The sequence below is a fragment of the Gobius niger genome, assembly GCF_951799975.1.
Source record: "Gobius niger genome assembly, chromosome: 7".
NCBI classification, from domain to species: Eukaryota; Metazoa; Chordata; class Actinopteri; order Gobiiformes; family Gobiidae; genus Gobius; species Gobius niger.
In genome coordinates this window covers 13,375,809-13,395,702 of record NC_136858.1, presented here as the reverse complement: position 1 = coordinate 13,395,702, position 19,894 = coordinate 13,375,809, and the positions used below count along the sequence as shown (strand labels likewise).

General features: G+C 40.2%; 1 protein-coding gene across 1 annotated transcript in view; it reads right to left on the bottom strand.

The window, feature by feature from the left end:
• spock2 (SPARC (osteonectin), cwcv and kazal like domains proteoglycan 2) overlaps positions 1 to 19,894 on the bottom strand; it is a 67,347-nt gene that overhangs the window by 13,945 nt on the left and 33,508 nt on the right. Inside the window, exons 3-5 of the mRNA XM_079559967.1 lie at positions 5,444 to 5,558; positions 4,088 to 4,193; positions 395 to 503 (exon numbers count right to left, since the gene is read on the bottom strand). Coding sequence (XP_079416093.1) covers positions 395 to 503; positions 4,088 to 4,193; positions 5,444 to 5,558 — 330 coding nt within the window. The remainder of the gene's footprint in view (positions 1 to 394; positions 504 to 4,087; positions 4,194 to 5,443; positions 5,559 to 19,894) is intronic.

The window sequence follows — 19,894 nt, the reverse complement described above, 5'->3', positions numbered from 1 at the left end:
ATACACACTAAACTTTCAACAGGAAGCGAAAACATTACAAGATTAGCTATATTTAAGAAATGTTTCATAGGGTTGCACAAATCGAGAAATTAGATAATCAGGAACTAGAACAAAATAACGCCAAATGAGGACTAAAATAAACTTAAGTACTGGGACTAGTTAATGTAGCTTTCTAAATCTGTACATTTCATAACCAGCAATAAAAATAAAAAATACAAATAATAAATGTTGTGTGTATTCATAATTTCATACATTTTTTTTTTCTTCACTGACTCACTGTTAGTCAGAACTTGGAGACCAGGCTGGGGACATGACTGCCGCACCATTCTGTTGTTATTGCTACTATTTATATTCCGCACGTTTTCCCGCCGCTATCGCCATCTCTCCCTCTTACCGTGCTTGGCGTCCTTGGCGGTGGGGGCGGCGGTAGGACAAGGACACAAGCCCGAGCACTTCATTGTCAGCTCCTTCCCTGTAAGACATGCCTGCTGCTCCAACTTGCACTGCAACGAAAACAACAGAGGCAAGCGGCTTGTTATTGTGCCCAACAGTGATCACATTTTTATTTAATAAAAACACATTTTTAGTTTTAGTTGGAATTTAGTTAAATACTTGACAGCATTTTACTTGACAGAACAGTAATGAAGCTGCGTTTCAATTTTCCTCGGATGTCTCAAATCTGGGAGATATTTCATCCCGAGTTACTGTCCAGTATCAGGTCGGAAAATACTGACAGTGAGACAAATACACATATGAAGATTAAACAAATATACAAACCTAATTTACTTATTTATTAATCTTAACACTGTGATTGCATCAATGATGTAGTGTATATTGTTACGCGACAATTAGAGAGTCTGGCTCTTGTTGTCATTAGCCCACGTTAGCAACATTAGCATCACAGAGCTAACAGTGCATTAGCTACCGAGGCACAATTGGTGGACAACTGAGGGGTTAAAAACTGTAAATATATAGTAATAGAGCTGAATGGATCCGACGTAAAATATCCCATTTATTTTGAGCATTGATCTTTTGAAAAATTAAAATAGTAAGAGTTTGAATCCCCAACGCCGGCTAATCTGCTATGTGCTAACTACTGGACCACTGCAAGGACAGTTTACCAGAAATAAAACACTCAATACTTGAAAATACAACGAAATTATTTTTATAACTTTTCAGTTCATAATGTTTTACACAAATCTTCCATTTAACCTTGCGTGTTTTATGTCCAAGAGTTAGCACATAGCTGATTAGCAGGCGTCATGCTTTCAAACTCTTAGTTAGTATTTTGAATTTTTCAAAAAATCAATGAATAAAAGGGACTATACGGAGTTAAAAAAATATATATATATGTATTTTCCTCCCTTACATGTTCCAGCAATGTCCTTATATGTGGAATGAGCCCAGACCTGTTCACCACAACTGCCTCTAAAATCCTGCACAGTCACTCAAAAAGGTGTTACTTCGGGTCCGGATTGCCGTCATGCACAAGCTTAATATAGAAGCTGCAGTTACACGTAATACCTGAGGTGGCAGTAGTGAGTATAAAATGGCCAACTTGCATCTAGCCCCCTTAAGTTTCTAGGTAATAGTCGTAAGGGTGTTTCATTTGAAAATTACAGGTCAGAACTGGAAAAAATGTACTTAAAAGAAAAACTAGAATGCAGCTTAACATGATAATAATGGAAAACGACAAAAAGTGTAACAACATGGTAATGGATAATTACTTCGGAAAACACCTTATTTCGTCATTATCATAACTAATGCTAACCCAGAAAAGACTACCAGCATCTTATTACAAGCCAGAACTGGAAAGTAAAGCAAGACAAAATAATCTTTTATTATTATTATTTTTTTTACTTTTTGCTAAGTTTTAATTGACAAAATGCACATTAATGTGAGTAAATCCATAACAATATTTTAAGTAAACAAAAATGTATTACTAACAACAGTGTTCATGTCGGCCGGTCGAAATTAACCCTGACACCCGCATACAAAGGTGAAGGAAAAATGACTTACTGCGCCATCAAATATTCATGAGGCGTCCTACTGTAAGCTTTAATTTGAACCGTGCTAGTGGCTGCTGAATGTGCTTTCTAACCTCTGGCCACACAAGGTCAGCAATAGTGATCTAAAAGACAAAGCATAAATCAATAGGCACTGGGGATTGTGTCACCGCAAGCCACCAATTGGTCCTCAGAAGGCTATATATCAAGTCTTTGTGTTTGTAATTCCCACAGGATGGTCTCTGTACAACGCACTGCCGGGAATGGTGCAAGGTGTTTTTAACTTTGGCATTATAACATTATAAGGAGTTTATACTTTTAATATTGAGGTGGAGGACAGGTCAGATTTACTGTATGTGGAAGAGTTTACACTTTTTTTGTGTGTAAAATCTCTATAATTTCTCTGCGAATATGAAACAAAAACTAGCACAAAGGTCAATCTCTTCTCTGTACAAAAAAAACATGGTAAAATGAATTAAAAATTAAAAAGGTTAAAATGGTTTTAGCATTATTCAAACACCATGGTGCCCATTGTTGTCAGTTAAAAGGACATAAACCTTAGTTTTCAGTCCTCAATTTCTTATTTTGATATCCCAGATTATATGCTACATCACATACTGTCTTAAAACCGTGATAAATACTCACATGCCATAATACATTTTACACATACGCACCAATGATGTTGTGACAGTCTGGTTCATCTGGTTTGACACTGACACATGAGTTGAAAATGGGTACTGTTTATTACTAATAAACATGACGCCAACACTTCCTGAAATGTGAAATGTTAAATATGTGTCTCATTCTGCACACACCATATGGTCCATGTGTGCTGTAGACGGCAGAGAGAAGGCGAGTGTGATTACGAGTGGAAATGAAACCTTGAAAGAACCTTATTGCACGGCATTGTCACAGATAAAGGTTAGATAGATATATCGCCTAATCCATGTGATGTTTTATTTCTGTGCTTATGAAAAAATGAAACTTATTACTGCAGAAACATAAACATCAGGCTTTGCTGAACTGGATTACAAATTGCAATAATGATTTTAAACACGGTTCTTATGTAAAAAATGTCACGGTTTAACATAGTTTGCCTGCATTTCCCAAAGCTTTACTCTACATCAGAGGTGCCCACACTTTTTTTTGGCTTGTGAGCTTGTACATTCAAAGCCAGAAAGGCCCAGAGTTCTACCTATAGATTTCTCAGGTCACAGCAGGGAGGTTTTTTTAATTTTTTTTTTTTTTTATCAGGATTGTTCTTGATTTCAAATGACAGCCTTTGAATTTACATCATCAACAAAAGTATAATGTTCAATACTGCATAATATAACAAAGAGAGAACATGATTTAACATGATTTTTAACATTATTATTTGTGACAAAGCGGCACAATGTTAAAATCTATCATCACTTCATCATTAATGCAGCGGATTTTTTTTTTTATACGGATTGTAGGGCCTCGAATTGCCCAAAATAATGATCCCCAAAATAAATGAATTGGAGGCTTACTCTCGTCATCTCTTTCTCTTCAAATATGATTTGAGTGCTTTTGGCGAGTAACAGGATCTCCATGGTAACGCTCAGGGGCGGGGCTTCAGATTTGAACATAGTCAGCTGTTTTGGCTCACATCGTACATCATCAAACGACTGGGAGGGAGAGAAACCGAGGGGACAACAGGCAGGAGGGATGTATTATGTAGGTCTACCTGTCTCCTCCTCTTCATCTGCACTCTCTCTTCCTCCCTCGAGTGCCTGTGTGTGTGAGCGCTGCTGGTGTGCTGTCGAAATGTGCACCCTGGTCAATCCACGACCAAATGCAAGACCGTTTTGGAGTGACAGGACTCAGCGATTGACCGGATTTGCGTGGGTGAGATACTGGTGGCTCGCGATCGACGTAATGGGCTCTACATCTCGCTCTTTTGAACTCATTGTCACGACCATTTTCAGCACCCGTGACACAGAAAGTAAACACGTCTATATTTGCATTTGTTGTATTGAAAACATGTGCTAAACAGTCCTATTGCTGAATTGACACATTTCTTGGCACCTTGTACAAAATAGTCTTCTCTGCGCACGTACCTTGGATGCGTAGTTGTGCCCGTCAGATCCGCACACAGGTCCAGAGGAGGAGATGGGGCAGGGCTGACAGCTGCCGTCAGGAGAGCGGAGGGTCGGCTGCTTCAGTCTGGAGGGACGGGACGCAAAAGAACAGCCGTGATGCTACAGCCATCAGAGGAAACACCGGCCGAGCCTAAACCAAGCGGCTCTTTGTTGTGCCATATTGTTTTAAATGATTGATGCAGTTTCCAGGTCGAGTGGAGGCTCTCTGTGTGTTCTACCCATGCCTGTGTAGCTTTCCTCTGGGTGCACCGCTTTCCCTACACCACGAAAAGTACAACATGGAGCCAGGACACCTCTGACAGGGGACAAATACTGGTGAAGGCAAATATGAGACAAACTGAATAACCGTACTGAGTGTGAAGCATGTTGAACAAAGGGAATTGTCAAAAAAAAAGACATCAAAGTGCCATCTTGAATAAAGAGGATTCCTGGTGATGTTGAGTAGATTTGAAATAAGACTGGCCAAGGGACAAACATGTTTCTTCCTGTCTTCGACTTTTTTGGATCTTGTTTTGAATAAGCTAGTTATCAGTGAGAAAATCTTTCAAACGAAACATTTTGCCTTGTTTTTTGGCATTCAAAATTCAATAAAACAAGCTAGGAATTAGATACAAATCCCTCAAACAAAAGAAAAAAATACCTCTTCAAAATATTCTGAGTAGTATACAACTAAAGTGGAGAAGCTGATGGAAGAGTGTACGGAAAACTTCATTTAGAGAAAATGGGAATTAAAGTTTTACGCATGTCCATTGCTGCCTTTTGTCCACTGCTGCCTCCCAGAAATGGAATTACCATCTTCGGCCACCTTTCGTGCTACATGTGGATACCAAACTATATTGACAATATTGGTGAATAAATACACAAGGAAAAGATGGGGAAAAGTCATAAAATAGGAGTGAGTTTGGTCCTTTCTTTTTTTTACACTAACATTAAAACTAAGATGTTATGGGAGAAGACTAGCTAAAAATCTCACATTGACCATAGTGTCGATGTTTTGACCTGCCACGGCAAGGCAACCTTATTTCAAGATGTTTCCAAACCTGCTCACAATCAGCACACAGTCCTCTAAATCAATTTGGCCATTTTTTCCCCAATTGATTTGCAGCACTGTTTTTAGTATTACTGTTGACATCAAAACGTTGATTTGTACATGTCTCCTTACAGCAGGAGGTGTTGTCAGTATATTGATGCACTGCTGACTTTATTATAACTATTTGGAACAGAATCCAATCTCCTAACTCATGCTTGAGTGCATAAACGTACAAACAACAACTTTTTGTACATTCGGGAGTCAGCTTTAGTTGAAATGCTCACCGATGCTCCAGCTTCTTGCGGTTGACGCACACGGCTCGCTGGTAGCCCTGGGCGATACACACCTTGTGCCGGCTGCACTTAACCTTCTGACAGGGGTCCTTGGTCGTGTCTACATCTGGGAAAAACACAGGAAATTAGAAGTATGCTGTGAAAACCCCCCCGGGCCCCCCAGCATTTTACCTCCGACAACAACTTTCTGTTATCACAAGCTCAGAACTGACAAGCCGGCGGAGAATTGTGTTGAAACTAAATTTACACTCACAGAAACTGTCCGTGGACTGATAAGGAACGGGGACTGCTGGATTTAAAGGTGCATTGTGGAAAAAGTCAGATAAACAAAAACACTTCAAAAAAAATTATATAAATTTCATAGCAACTGATTAATAGTTTACATTGAACTGTATTGATTTTGTTGGGAAATGCATTCTAATATGTCTATAGGCTCTATTTACAGAATGCTACATAGTGACAGAATGCTAACTTCAACTGTTTCAGACAAAGATCTTTAATAAAACTCTAGATAGAACATGGCCATAGTAATACGTTGGAACAAATAGCAAATCTGGCGGCCATCTTGTGACTGGCCCTTCTAACCCAGCGCAATGCGGTCAAATGGAAACACCACTTATTCCCTTCATACTCTTATTTTAAATTTATTTTTTTAGCTATTTCATGACTCTTTGATAATTGTGACTGAAAGTGTGTCATTTCTGGAAATAAAACAACGTTTTTACAGTTTCACATTCTATTTCAGTTTTATAGGATGCAGAGACTTTAGCTCCATTTGTCCATGGATTTTCTTCTATCAAACAATGAAATAATTCAATTCAATTTATCAGAAATATAACATTGATTTCCTACTTTAAAACAGTGTTTCTGAACTTTTAACACGACATGACCAATATTTACTGAACATGGGACTGTGATACAATAATAGCTAACCACCAGAATGCTAATGGAGAAAACGATGCTAACACGGCTAAACAACACAACTAAAACCGAGACATTTCAAAGAAATGACATTCTGACTGAGGCACCTAGACTAAGAAGTAATAAACCAATCACAAACAATGAGTGTATCTCACATTCTGCTGTTGAATCAACAAAAACTTTTGCTTTGGTTTAGCATTGCTAACGGCTAACATTAATTTGGCGCTAGCAAACGTTATAAAAGCTCCACAATGTGAGATCATTTTTGTGAAAGACACTCTGCTTGGCCTTCACACACGTTAACTTCAGTTTTTGAAACAATATTTTAATTTTGATTTCCGCTAAAAAATGTCAGAAAGTAAGCTAGTCTCTCTTCGCCCTACGCCTTTAAGCCATAAGCCACGCCTCCACGAACACCCATTGGACGACACTTCAACTGAAGCTTTTAAAGTTGGCTTTATTTAGTTTGACAAATGTTCAGAGTTAGAGGTTGTGGTTAGGAAAAGGGATGTTGGGGTGTGGTGTAACCGGGATTAACACAGTATATTAGATAAATATATGTAAACTATACAGGATTACACTTAGTCTGGCAGAACATCTATCTGTGATGTTTCTTTCAAATGCTGTATTTGAGATTAGATTAGTAATTTATGTTTGAAAATAACATTTGAGGTCTGCATTTCAGGTTTTAACTAAGGGTTTTAGCAGGTGATATACCTACAAAATAATACCACATGAAGACTGAACATTTGTAAATAAGTGCAGCCTTTTCCACAAGCTGATTTGCTCCCATTCAAGTTGCCCTTTCGATTCAATAGCGATTACTCCACCATGTCACAGACAGACAGGCCTGAGCCAACAGAGAGATCAAAATTGAATGTGCAAGAATAGGCCAATATGTCTATTATACTCCAATTTCAAAACAAAAGCCGCATCAGCTCCTATGTGCCAGATTTCGTTCTGATTTACAGAGATATAGTACTCCTCATGGAACATACTGAGGCAAATCTGTCCGCAGTCTCGGTTTAAGGCTGCGTGGCTAGTTCCCCCGCACCTCCATCAATCTCACCGTGGGCTAGCCGCTAATGCTAGCCCAGGTGTCAGCGCCCCACACGCGCTCATATGTCACAGCTGTCACTCTGCACGGAGCCTCCTGCAGTCTGACCTGGATGTCACGCTCCATTTTCTTCAGCTCCAAAGCCCAACGCACCTATGCTGTACACCGTAGTATGTCTTGTTCAATCTTTAGGCAGAACACTGAAGGATCACAAGATGTGATTTAGATGTGATACGAGAATGTTCGAAGCAACAAAGGCAAAATGATATTGTATTATTTGTCATTTTTTAAATGGACTGGCTCGGAAATTAAATTTTATCTTGATGTCAGTACTTAGAAGATCTCTGGTTTACTATAGCCAACTGATACCTGAACATCTTTTATTGGTTCCTAGTTCCATTAAAAAGTACCATAAAGAGAGAGGCTTTCTGCAGGGATTTTGGTAATAATATCAAACACATCTTTATCTCTATCTTAGCTGGTTAGAAAACACAATATTGATCTAAAAAAGCATGGCACAAAACATCCTGTAGTTAGTAGTTCTCGTCGAAGGTCATAAACTATGGTACAAATACCTAAAGTAGCCAAATAAAATAAAATTGGCCACTGCTGAAGTCAAGTATTTGTATTTTAGTGTAAGAAATAACTGATCAAACATATTTGCAATGATCAGGTCACTTCATGTGAGTTGTTTATATTAATGCAACAAAAAGCCTGTCTTATACCCAAGGATAATGAGTGTAGAAAAGTCCATTGATCATTGTTAAATATTTATCCAAGAGTTTATCAATAATAATTGATAATTGATCTGAAACATGACAATAAAATATGACTTTATTGATCTTAAAATGGAGAAAAGAGTCAATTAAAATTTTCACATAGAGAAAGCCACTTTTAAGAAAGTCTCTTGGTATCGGTAAATATCGGATATCGGCAGATACTCAAACCCCAGTATCGATAGCATAACAGTTGGATCGGTGCATCTCTTGTCGAAACACGGATCCAGTTATGTTTTTGATCAAAAGTTGATTTTAAGTTAAGAATACTATGAATAGGTTAAAAGATTGTTACATTTTGTTACTAGAGAAGAAATATTCACCCACAAGAATCCAACATAATCACAGTCAAGCACTTTTCAGTCAAATGTAATATTATGTAATATAATATATGATAGCAGTAGGATATTTAATAAGAGAACATAATCACATAATCACAGTCAAGCACTTTTCAGTCAAATGTAATATTATGTAATATAATATATGATAGCAGTAGGATATTTAATAAGAATTTCCAATTTTTATTTAAGATGTCAACAGATTTACAGCAATGTTTCTACCAAATGTACGGCTCCGTTTGACACTGTGATTCTTATCTGAAAAGAGACAGAGTCATCATGTGCCCCAGTTGTATCCAGTTTTATGGCATTGTAATTTGGGCTTAAATCGGCTCTCATTCCCCCCTCCGGTCAATATTAATGCAGCCTCCATCGCTGGATTATCGAAGCGGACCGTCAGATATCTGATTTGAGAAGCAAATCCCAAACAATACAGGCGCCTGTCATGGCTGAGCCGCATGTGTTAGGCGGCCGTGTGTGGAGGGACAGGGACACACACATAATACTGCCCGCGCACAGTCGTCCATCATGTGGGACAGCAGTGGCTTTAGACTCTGGCAGCACGGTTACATTTCATAGACTGATAAATAGGAATAGAGTAGATGTACATTTAGTGCAGGGATTGGCAACTTGTAGCTCGGGAGCTTTTCATCTCTTTCCAAGCCGCTTCTCAGAGGTTATTGAAACTGCAGTAATCCCAAAACATCCAGGTAGATTTGCATTTTGTGACTCATACGTCTAGTGGAACTTCAGTCACAATCACAGCCCTGAGGAAGTGACGAAACAATGGCTTTTTGAGAAATGGAAGATTTTGATTGATGGGATGATATAACTATGTCAAGTCACAACGATTCCCTTCTTTCTCAAATGAATTTTGAACACAATCTGCAAACGTTTATGTAATAAAGTAAGGAATTAAAGTAAAACCAAACTTTAGTAGCTCTGTTTCATTTTTATTTGGTAAAAAGTAACTCACACGGGGAAAAAGGTTGGAGAAATGATGCGCATATATTGAAACATCAAGATATATTCTTTCCAAAAAAAATTTTTATGAATGAATTTACAACTTATTTAAGATTTATTTAAGGTAAATTGGCTCTGTGCACAGAATGTTGTATTTACCTTATTCCCGACCATGAATTGTGCCCGCCCCTTTTTTTCTCCTATCAGTTAACATCGGACTGGAGAAGTCCAGATAAAATCAGTTACTACACGAAAGCAAAGCCGTTTTTAGGCCGCGCAGAGAAACGGTGCAGTGTTGACATGTTGGTGCAAATGAACATTGGGCCTTTTGCACAAATCAATCTATTAAACATCATATTTTTGTAGCGAACATTTCCCCTTGTTGTTTGTTTAAATGGAACTTCCTTGGGTAACGACTGTTTCCTGTTTGTGTTTTATTCCTATGGAGAGTTAGCCTCGTGTTTATATTGAAACACTACAAAACTTTACTGTAAATACTTCACTGGTGCAGACTTGTATGTTTATAGCTAGCTTTTTTAGCCTCGAAGCTAAAGGCTAATGTTAATTTTATGCTAACAGATATCATTTTTTAATTTTTTTAATGAAAAACACTCGACTTGTTGTTTATTTAAGGTAACCTTGTTTTTTATAATCTTATTATCTTTTTCTTACCTGAGCTTAGACAAGTTGATACGTACCTGTCTGGTCTTTGTGCGTGCCCTCAGTCACGCAAAACGACCAAAGATGTTGTTAGCATTTGGCCTCTCTGAGCATATTCCTATAGCTCCAAACGGGGTGAATTTAGAAGCGACCAAGCTCTTCCACGGGCACGCACAAAGACCAGACAGGTACGTATCAACTCGTCTAAGCTCAGGTAAGAACATGTCTCCATATGGAAAAAACGTGGCCTGTTCCTTTAAAATGTTGACAGGAAGTAATCTTTACACTACACAATTAATTATCTAAACACATCCCATGCACAGAGCCCATTCTGATGGATCATAGTTCCAATGACTGTGACACAAGCACCAGCACAATTGCTTAGTGCCTTATCTGCTTCTTGCTTGCATAATGTTATATAGGCAGTGGGTTTGGGTTTGATTCCCTCTCTATTTTTTGTTGGGAGAATAGAAAAAAACTCCTGCGAACTTTTATACTGTGCTTGAATTGGTTGTAACAAGCCTTGTAACTGGTTGAAGACACAGCCAGTACCTAATAATGCGGAGACATTTACTGCACGTGTTTATTTTGCAGTATGACAACAGATTTCTAATCCGGTAGACTGAAAATGAGCCAATGAAGGAAACAATGGTTGCCAAGTAGCTGATGCAGGGTGCTTCTTCTGTAACCAACAAAGCACAATGAGGAGCTTACGGCGATAATGACAAGAGGAGGGGGAGAAAAGAACTAAGCATTCACCGCTGATAACTAATAACACCCATCCAGCGAAATGAGCAGAGCGTCGCGGCGCGTGTAATCCTCCCTCCTAATAGCACAAACATTAGTAAATAAACCTCGTCGGCCGGCCGCGCGTCCACAATGCTGGCACTGTCGCGGTGTTGTGAGCACAGAAGCATAAGGTGGCTGCCGGAGCCTCATGTTAACTTAACAGGCTTCCGCGGATTAAAGCGCTGCCTGCCGATGATGACGTTACCATGGCAACAGGCTCTCGGCGGTCCAGGAATCATCTCTGTCTCCGGCTGTGATTTGCAGCCTCAATCGGGGGGGGGGCATCTCTCCGCGGAAAGACGAGACCCCCCCCCCCCCGTGGCTCCGTTAAGTAAAATCAAATCGATATTTTGTTTTGTCGTGGCGTCGATTGTCGTGTTTGCATTAAAGGGGGGGGTTCTCAAAGTGCGGCGCGCGGACAGATGATGTTGGAACTCAGGGGGCTTTTGTGGTAAGAATTCATTAATGATTTGAATGTATGACAAGAGGTTATGCACATACTGTATGTCATCAGGGGTAGGCAAGTTTGTGTCATGGAGGGCCGATTTTCTTCATTTCCAAAACGCCAAGGGCCGAAAAACTCACAATTGTAGCCCAAAGTAAAGCACCTTTTTTCTACAAATATAAGTTTTGCACATAATATATGACCTAATGCGGTGTTTTGCTGGGAAATGTGAAAATATTGACAGTATTTTTCACATTTTAGAGTCCTTTTCACGTATTTGAATAAATGTTTCTTCAAAATTCTCTTGGGGGCCGAATTTGGCCCTCGGGCCCTCGTTGCCTACCCCTGCTGTATGTCATCATCATTTTAAACAGAACCAAGGAAAAAGGAACACAGACTTGCCACTCATTTGGATTCTGACATCAAACTAAACAATACAATACTAGTACATGTTTTTAGAGATAGAGAACTCAGCAACAATGCAAACTCCCCACATATGGGTCACACTTTGCCCGAGATCGAGCTAAGAACCTTCTTGCTGTGTAATACTGGTCTTATTCTTGTTGCCTCAGGTTTTAGTCCGACTTTTTTTCAATAAAGTTTACATACAACAGCCCCGGATCTTCAAAGGACTTGCTTTTTTTTTTACGGTTATTCCTATCTTCTATTTCATTTACATCATGTATTTAAAACCTAACCTACTTGCATTTGGACGTCATGAAGGTCTCTCGTTTGGTATTAAGCTAATGCCGGCGGCGCTAAAGCTCCTCTAATTAGGCTCCCGGTGCTTTAATGTAATCCACCTCCGATTGAGTGCGGTTTATCCCAGTAGATGGAGGCTAACGCAGACAGGGCAAACCTTCTCATCCACTATTTACACACTTCAATAAAGCCGCTAATACGGTCCGCGCGAGCCTGACCACTAAACGGACACACATGGTTCTGTTAAAAGATAGTGATGAATGGACTGAAACTTAATAAACGGCTATTATAGAGGAAAGAACTGCTCATTTGTAAGTAGGTGATAGATACTGATATTTTTCACCAGATATTGATGACAACAAGAGTAATCCACACATGCAAATAGTATAGTTTAGTATAGTCCGCCACTATAACTATAAGCATATTTAACATACACAAATAGGGTAGAATCTACATCAGATCCTGTTGAAGTTTTGATACAAATCGAAGTGAAAAAAATGCACTCCAAGCTTGCCTTAGCATGTAGGATTAAGCTAACGTTAGAATTATGGTTAGCTTTCCTTGTCATATGGACGATATTGGGTCAGTAAACCACTTTTGTTTGTGTCTTTGTATCTTTAGTTGGTGGAACATACATCTTTAAATCAGCATTTGTTAAAGTAGTGGTGGTATAACTGATGCAAGAGTAGTTGTTTTCCCCCTTTGCCGTCTGTATTGTGTGTAGTCCTATGTTACATGTACTGTGCTGTATGTCCTCCTCACTTCATATGTCCATTACTTTTGTAAAAGTTTTGCAGTGTTTGCAAAATAATAATAAAAAAGGCTTCTGTGTTCAGTATAGCCATGCTTATTGAGTTCAGCTCCGAAAGTGATGTCATCTAGCTAGTTCAGTGTCTGCTTCTGAATGGTCTGGTTAACAAACAAGCAAAAACAACTGTTACATATTGGGCAGTGACGCTTCTTATCCCCATGTGTCAGACCTGACTCAGCAGATCACAACAGCCTGTTAGTAAGGACCATGTGGGAGGTCTTTGTGAATGTACACTGCCTTCACATCGATGCCAGGCTGAACCTAGAGTGCCATTTTACTTAAATAATGATTAGAGGTTATTGATATATTGATATGAAACACAGCCCCAACTATCGTATACTGTGTTTAAAAAAATAATTCAGTCTATCTCTGGAGAGGTTTGTTATCTGCAGACAGTAGTTTGAAGTTCTTAAGGAAGCTGAGGTTCCTATTCATGTTTCTGTTCAGGAAACCCATCAACTGTTCTGTACATTTACATTTACAAAAGCATGTAACAAGGACCCCTCCTGAAACCGCCACCTTGACGTGGTGGAGGGGTTTGAGCGCCCGGATGATCCTGGGAGCTCTGTTGTCGGGGGCTTTGTGCCCCTGATAGGGTCTCCCAGGGCAAACAGGTCATAGGTGACAGGTCAGACAAAGAGCGGTTCAGAAGCCCCTTATGAGAGACCAACAGGCCTGAGAATAGTGAGGCCGTCCTTCTGTGGACCCACCACCTGCTGGAGGAGCCATAAGGGGCTGGTGCAATGTGATTTGGGCAACTCCAACAGCTGCCCCCACGACCCGGCAACAGAAAAGTGGAAGAAAACGGATGGATGGATGTAACAAGGAGTGTGCTTATTGTCTGATTATAATCTCAGTACTCTCGTAAAGTGGTCAAAGAACTATTTTCTTCATCTAACTGCAGATGAGAAAGCTGAATTACTCGGGGTGCGGCTCACGATAGACTCAGGGTACAAAGAGCAAGCTTTAACTTCAACAACACTGACTAACATACTTTACCCAAAACATATAAACGGCAACACCATTACTTCAATATACTGCATAATTTTTTGGAAAAGCTTTAGTTATTTTAGTTATTTCACCGTTGGTTGAATAAATGGGTAAAACATTTCAGAAATGTTCACTGTGATACCATTTTTTTTTATATTAGGAGACCTATTATGAAATTCTTTGGGAACATACAAATTGGTCACGTTGACCTGAACAGGCAGCCCTCCAATAAAAATACCTTGGTTTCCATCAAGGTTTTTCAAACATATCTAGTCCAGAGTACAATAAGTACTGCTGAGGTCACAGTGACATCCACTTTTGGCAAATTTCAGAACTACTTTCATGATACCTATAATCATTTCCTTTGTAAAGCGCTACACTGTAGGCATTTTAGTTCATTCCCTACTCAGTGGTGGTAAGCCACTATTACAGCCACAGCTGCCAGGCAAGTCCAGAATGATACCCCTCTGTTTTTATTATATATAGCGCACGGGAGAGCCAAGACTATTTTTCCATTCAACGTTAATTACCAAAAACACGACAGAGGATGACTCTTGTGATTCATAACCCTGTTCAAATATTAACGCTGAACCGCTACTAACCCCACAACAACAACACACGTCCTCCCTGTGCTGATTTATTTACTTCCTGTTTGTTTGCTATATATGTTTTCATTCTTAAAAGCTGCGGGTGCAAACTTAACCCCTTAATTGCCCTCCTGTCCTGGGATAAATCAAGTTGATTGAATCTGAAATTTTCCGGTCAAGAAATGTGTCTGATGCCGCCACTGTGCCAGCGATCGGGTCTGGAGCTGGAGTCGATTGACGGCGACGAGGGTGCCAATCTGTGCCACTCCGACCACACCACCAACCACACACTTAATAGTCTGCAAAATAAGGCCCGTTTAGTGGTTTAATTCAGTCCACAAAGCATTTAACACCTTAGATCAGTTCTGGAAATAACCAAGTGTGAACAACACCACTGTCCTTATAGATAAAGCATGGTATTGTATTACTGCTGCTATTTTGTTGCTTTTTATGCAGGCGATTAGTCTGTTTTGTATTTCTTCGACTACCCCATACTGTGACAGACCTAGCTCCCCCTGGAGAAAACTCAATGACGCCTTGGTTCCTAACCTCTTAACCCCGCCTTCACCGAGCACATTTTCACCAGTTTGTCACGCCTGAAATCTAAAAACTTGTTTAAAAAAGCGATAAAAAAAATAGCGACGAGAAGGAAACACAGCAAGAAAGTGACAAACGAGAGATGAAAGTGCAGCAAAAACGTGCCGGAAAAGCAAACAATAACAAAATGCTAAAGCTGCCAAAATGCAACAAAAAAGCGACGAAAAAAGTGATGCTAAAAAGCCACAACAACTGCGAACAATATCACAAGAAAAACACAACAAAAAAGTGCTGAAAAAGTGACAAAAGCTGACAAAATACACAAAAAAACCTATAAAACATAAGAAAAAAAGAGAGAAAAACTCTTCAAATATGTGACAAAAAAGTTCCGATCAATTTTGTAGGTTTTAGCTTCCAAATGAGGTGTTGCACTGTTGCTCTACAGTCGAGAAACTTTTAGATTTGGGTAAGAGGTGGGGGTAAGAGGTTAAAGATGCATTATGTAACTTTCTTTTGCGGAAAAAAAGTTAATATTTGTCCGTATTTGACCTTGTAGTGACCCAGCAGCTGTATGAGTGGTCAACATGGCACCTTAACCTTCCATCGCAGTGGTCTCTAGGACGCTCCAGAATCAAGTGTTTGGAAGGATTCTACTGCTGATGGAGCCTCTCACCAGAAAACCTACAAAACAATTGATCCTGGAGCGTTGTAGAGACCACTGTGATGGAAAGTAAAGGTCCCATGCTGTCCACTCATACAGCCGCTGTGTCACTACAACTTTTTTTCCTGCATGAAAAGTTTCATAATGCACCTTTAAAGTTTGCCAGTACCTGCACTACATTCAGCCAGGCGAGGTTATACAAGGCAAGGTGTTTTTCCCAGTGACTCAACAAATCTGCACCTGCACGAGCCGGGATTCAAATCGGGTCACTGTGCGTTAATTAGTGGCGTAATATACTGCTTTCATTGGCCAATAACAATGATGTATTACTTATAAATACCCAAGCAACGGAGCAACGAGAACAACAAGGACGCCTGAAAGCACTCCCCTTCACACTGTATACTCAAACTGTCCACCGAGATATAATTTCACAGCCTCGCTTTGAAGGGTAATTACAAAAGTGAATCCAACACACCTCCCGTCGGGGTCCAAAACAGCTCCAAAGTGTTTTTGCTTGAACTCCGTAGCGCGCATGGGGTCCCAGATGGGGCTGGGGCATAAATATATCTGGAGTGATGCTGTACAAAATTGGGGCATGTGAAGGTGAGGAGGCCAGAGGAGGGTTGAAAAAGATGCAGCGAGGGGAGATCTAGCTGGTAGCGCCTGACGGGAGATGAGCTCGGAATACTGGAAGAGGCCCACGTGAGACATGTCTGATTGGAGCCAGAGGGAGGTGTCGTGGGGGTCAGGGGGTCGGGCTGGAGACAGGACTGTGCAAGCCTGATAGCAATCAGGCTATAGGTATCGACAACCATCCGGCTTATTGGAAATGGTTACCCAATCGCCGATATGCAATCTGCTTTAGGCACTCTGGCTGCGAGACCGTATAGTTAAAACAAAATTGGTGATGTTTTGGTTTCTCAATGTCAAAGATGTTCACAATTGACCATTCGTTTACAAAGATTAATCCTGGGTCTTTGCAAGGCACTGCTTTTGCGTGATTGAAAAGATAAAATAGCAGGGCAGTCAACAAAACACTTGAGTTTAAATGTTTGAAATATCGTTGCGCTGAAAGCACTTCGGAATAATAAAAACTGTGACCATGGAAGGAGCTGCTTTTTACATACTTGGGTAGAAGGCGCTGCCAGACAAAAAGCCTGGAGGCAGTGAGTATGTATGGATATAGATAGGGGGGGCAACAGGTTAACTGTCGAGATAAGAAATGCTGAAATGCTTGGGTTGCTGTAAAAGGCAAGGGTCAAACAAGGGGTACAATACTTTTGGGGGAAAAAAGGAAGAAAGCTCTGTGTAATGACAAAGTATCCGTTGGACATTTTTTGGAGTGTAATCTCATACTCTGGACTTTTTGACAGGCATTATTGTGAACATCTGCATTTGGGCATTTCCCTGTATGGAAGGAAGACTTTGTGACCCAGGGCTACGATAGTTTGTGTCTCAAAGTTTGGTTGAAGCGCCTTCTGCTGGCAGAAGGGGGAATTAAATGCTGAAACAACACTTTTTGGTATCAGTTTATTTTACAGTACCTTGATACATTGTACTGAACTAAATTTAGAACACTGTAATGTGCTCTGTAACAATGTGTAATAACTTGTACCGATGGGTTACGTACACAATGGAATTACCTGTATTAGTACTTTTGTAGGTGCATGATGTAATAGGACCCTTAGGTTTAAGGCTTAAGGGTTAGAGCTAGAATTATGTCTTATTACATTATGTACCTACAAACTACTCATACATATTATTCCATTGTGTATCTAACTCATAGGTACAAGTTATTACACATTGTTACAGAGCACATAACATTGTAATAAATAGTAAGTTCAGTACAATGTATCAAGGGTACTGTAAAATACCAAATGGCATGTTAACGAACATGCAGTCTGAGTGGAGAACAGCTCTGGCGATGGTTCACATGCTTTAAAAATGGAGAGGACACTTCCAGTTCTTCTACTTCTACTAAATACACATCGGAATGCTTTAGCAGCAGAGGAACAAACGGCGTAAACAGGATTAAACGGCGTGAATAAAGCAAAATCCTACTGCAGGTGTTCTTTTTGACGAGGGGACACGCTTTAAAAAGTTGATTTTGCACTTCAAAATACATTCCGCAGCTCTAATAAGAATGTCTGGGTTTAAAGTCGATCGCCCATTATCAAAAATATACTCCTCGCATTTCCTTTAAACACCTTCCCCACTGTCTACTCAGCATGTTTTTTTATCTATTAAGTCTGGCCTGCCATCGACTCGCCTCCATCGATCGACCGGAGAGTGTCCCGCGCAGTTCACCTTGCTTCTTTGACTGCGATAACCTTCCTTAAGCAAAGCACATTCACGCGCCACCAAGCATCTCCCCGTGACTGCACATCAGCGCAATTAGCAGTTCGCGCACGGCCAAATTACAAGTGTTCCTCCGTTGTTTACAATCCCACCAGTTGGATTGATGAATCGGATGAAGAATCGACTGCAAATGATCCTGACCTCTCTCGCATTCAGCGAGCGCGCCCCGATGGCGTCGGGATGCAAATCCAGGCCCCGGCTGGAAGCGGGTGTTGACAGTTGGAAAGCTTTGTCTTCCTTTGTGGAGCTATCAGGAGCGTCTGCGCCGCCCGGAGTGGAGACATCCGAATGATTTAATAACGTCTCACGGGGACAAATCTCAGACTTTTGTCATTCCTTTGCTTCATTAAGCTACTCATAAAGGCAGTCAGATTAGGGGGGAAAGATGGCGCACTTATGTCAAAGGAAGGGAAATCGATGGAGAAAAGGGGGCTGGCGCTGTGTGGAATAATAGTGGTATTCGGCGGATCACCCGAGGGAAGAGAAAGGAGTGAGTCACTAAAGCGGTGATGTTTAAAAATGAGGATGGAGTCAGGTGGAGATTTCAAGCTAAGACTGTGAACATAAATTTAGAATGAGAGATTTTCGGTGGGATTTGGGGATTTGACTTTTTAGAGGTTTTTTGTAGTTTAAGTCCTGCATTTTCAGTTGTTTAAAGGAAAAAAATATGATTTAGAGATTGTTTAGCCTTGGTTTAGACCTAATTGTGCAAAGGTTTAGCCATACTATATTGTAGGCGTAATACTACCAGGAGTAGTTTGGCATCCGCACAGTAAAGTGAAGATTACTGCGCAGTAAAGTGAAGATTACTGCGCGGATTTCGAACTACTCCTGGTATTATTACGCCTTACAATATAGTTCCCCCTTTTATCCGCTTAGAAAATCCACATTGTTTAATTTTGTGTAATTATACTTTGTAGTGTAACACTTCACGTAACCATATTTAAATAGGAAAAACGTGAAAGAGCTTGGTAGCTTCTATCTTGACCAGTTTTGGAGCTATAGTGGAGAGCAGGAGAGGCTAAATGCTAACGCCGTCTGCGCTGTGTTTACGTGATAGAAGTCACGGGGGAAGACCAGACAGGTCCTAAAGAACTCTTCAAAGCTAAGGTAAAAACATATCTCAGTATGTAAAAACGGTGGCCTATTCCTTTAAGGTATTTGGTGATGATTTCAAATGATCACTATCTTACACTTTGTAAAAAAGAAATGTTGTACTCATCTAAAATGAATAATTCCTCCATTCACTCCCTTTCAAACACCAAAGCTGCGCTGCCTCTACTGTCTTGTCGAGGCAGCGCAGCTTTGGTGTTGTAGTTTTGCCAGCAATGCTACGACACATGTTATAGTACAGTTGTAACATTAGCACCGGTGGATGTTTCTGCCTCTCGCTGCTCTGTGAATGAAGGAGGGGTGCGCTGTGCAACGGTGGCTTCTGTGGGTGGAGCATTATATGAAAAAACTAAAGCAAAATAGCTCAATAGTTGTCACTGACGATTCCAAGATTACTCAAACATGCACGAAACACCTTACAACACAATTTGAGATATCCTTTCTTAACTAAGCAACAGTATTTCGCTCAAATTCCAAAACAAATTAATCTATTGTAGCGAAAGCCCTAGGCCCTCTGGTTTTCCACTTTATTCCAATACATGTCCTCTAGCTGGGTACTTCTGACTAAAAACTTAGCTCAAGAGATCCCACAAAGACTGTAAATTCAGTATGGACTAAGTGAGCGTGTCTTTCCCCCATTGTGTTCAGTGTGGGCTAACGGAAGCTCGTTCATGCTAGCAATTTGGCTAGGTTTTTGGAGCCAGAAGCGTTTTAGCATAGGGTGAAAATACAAA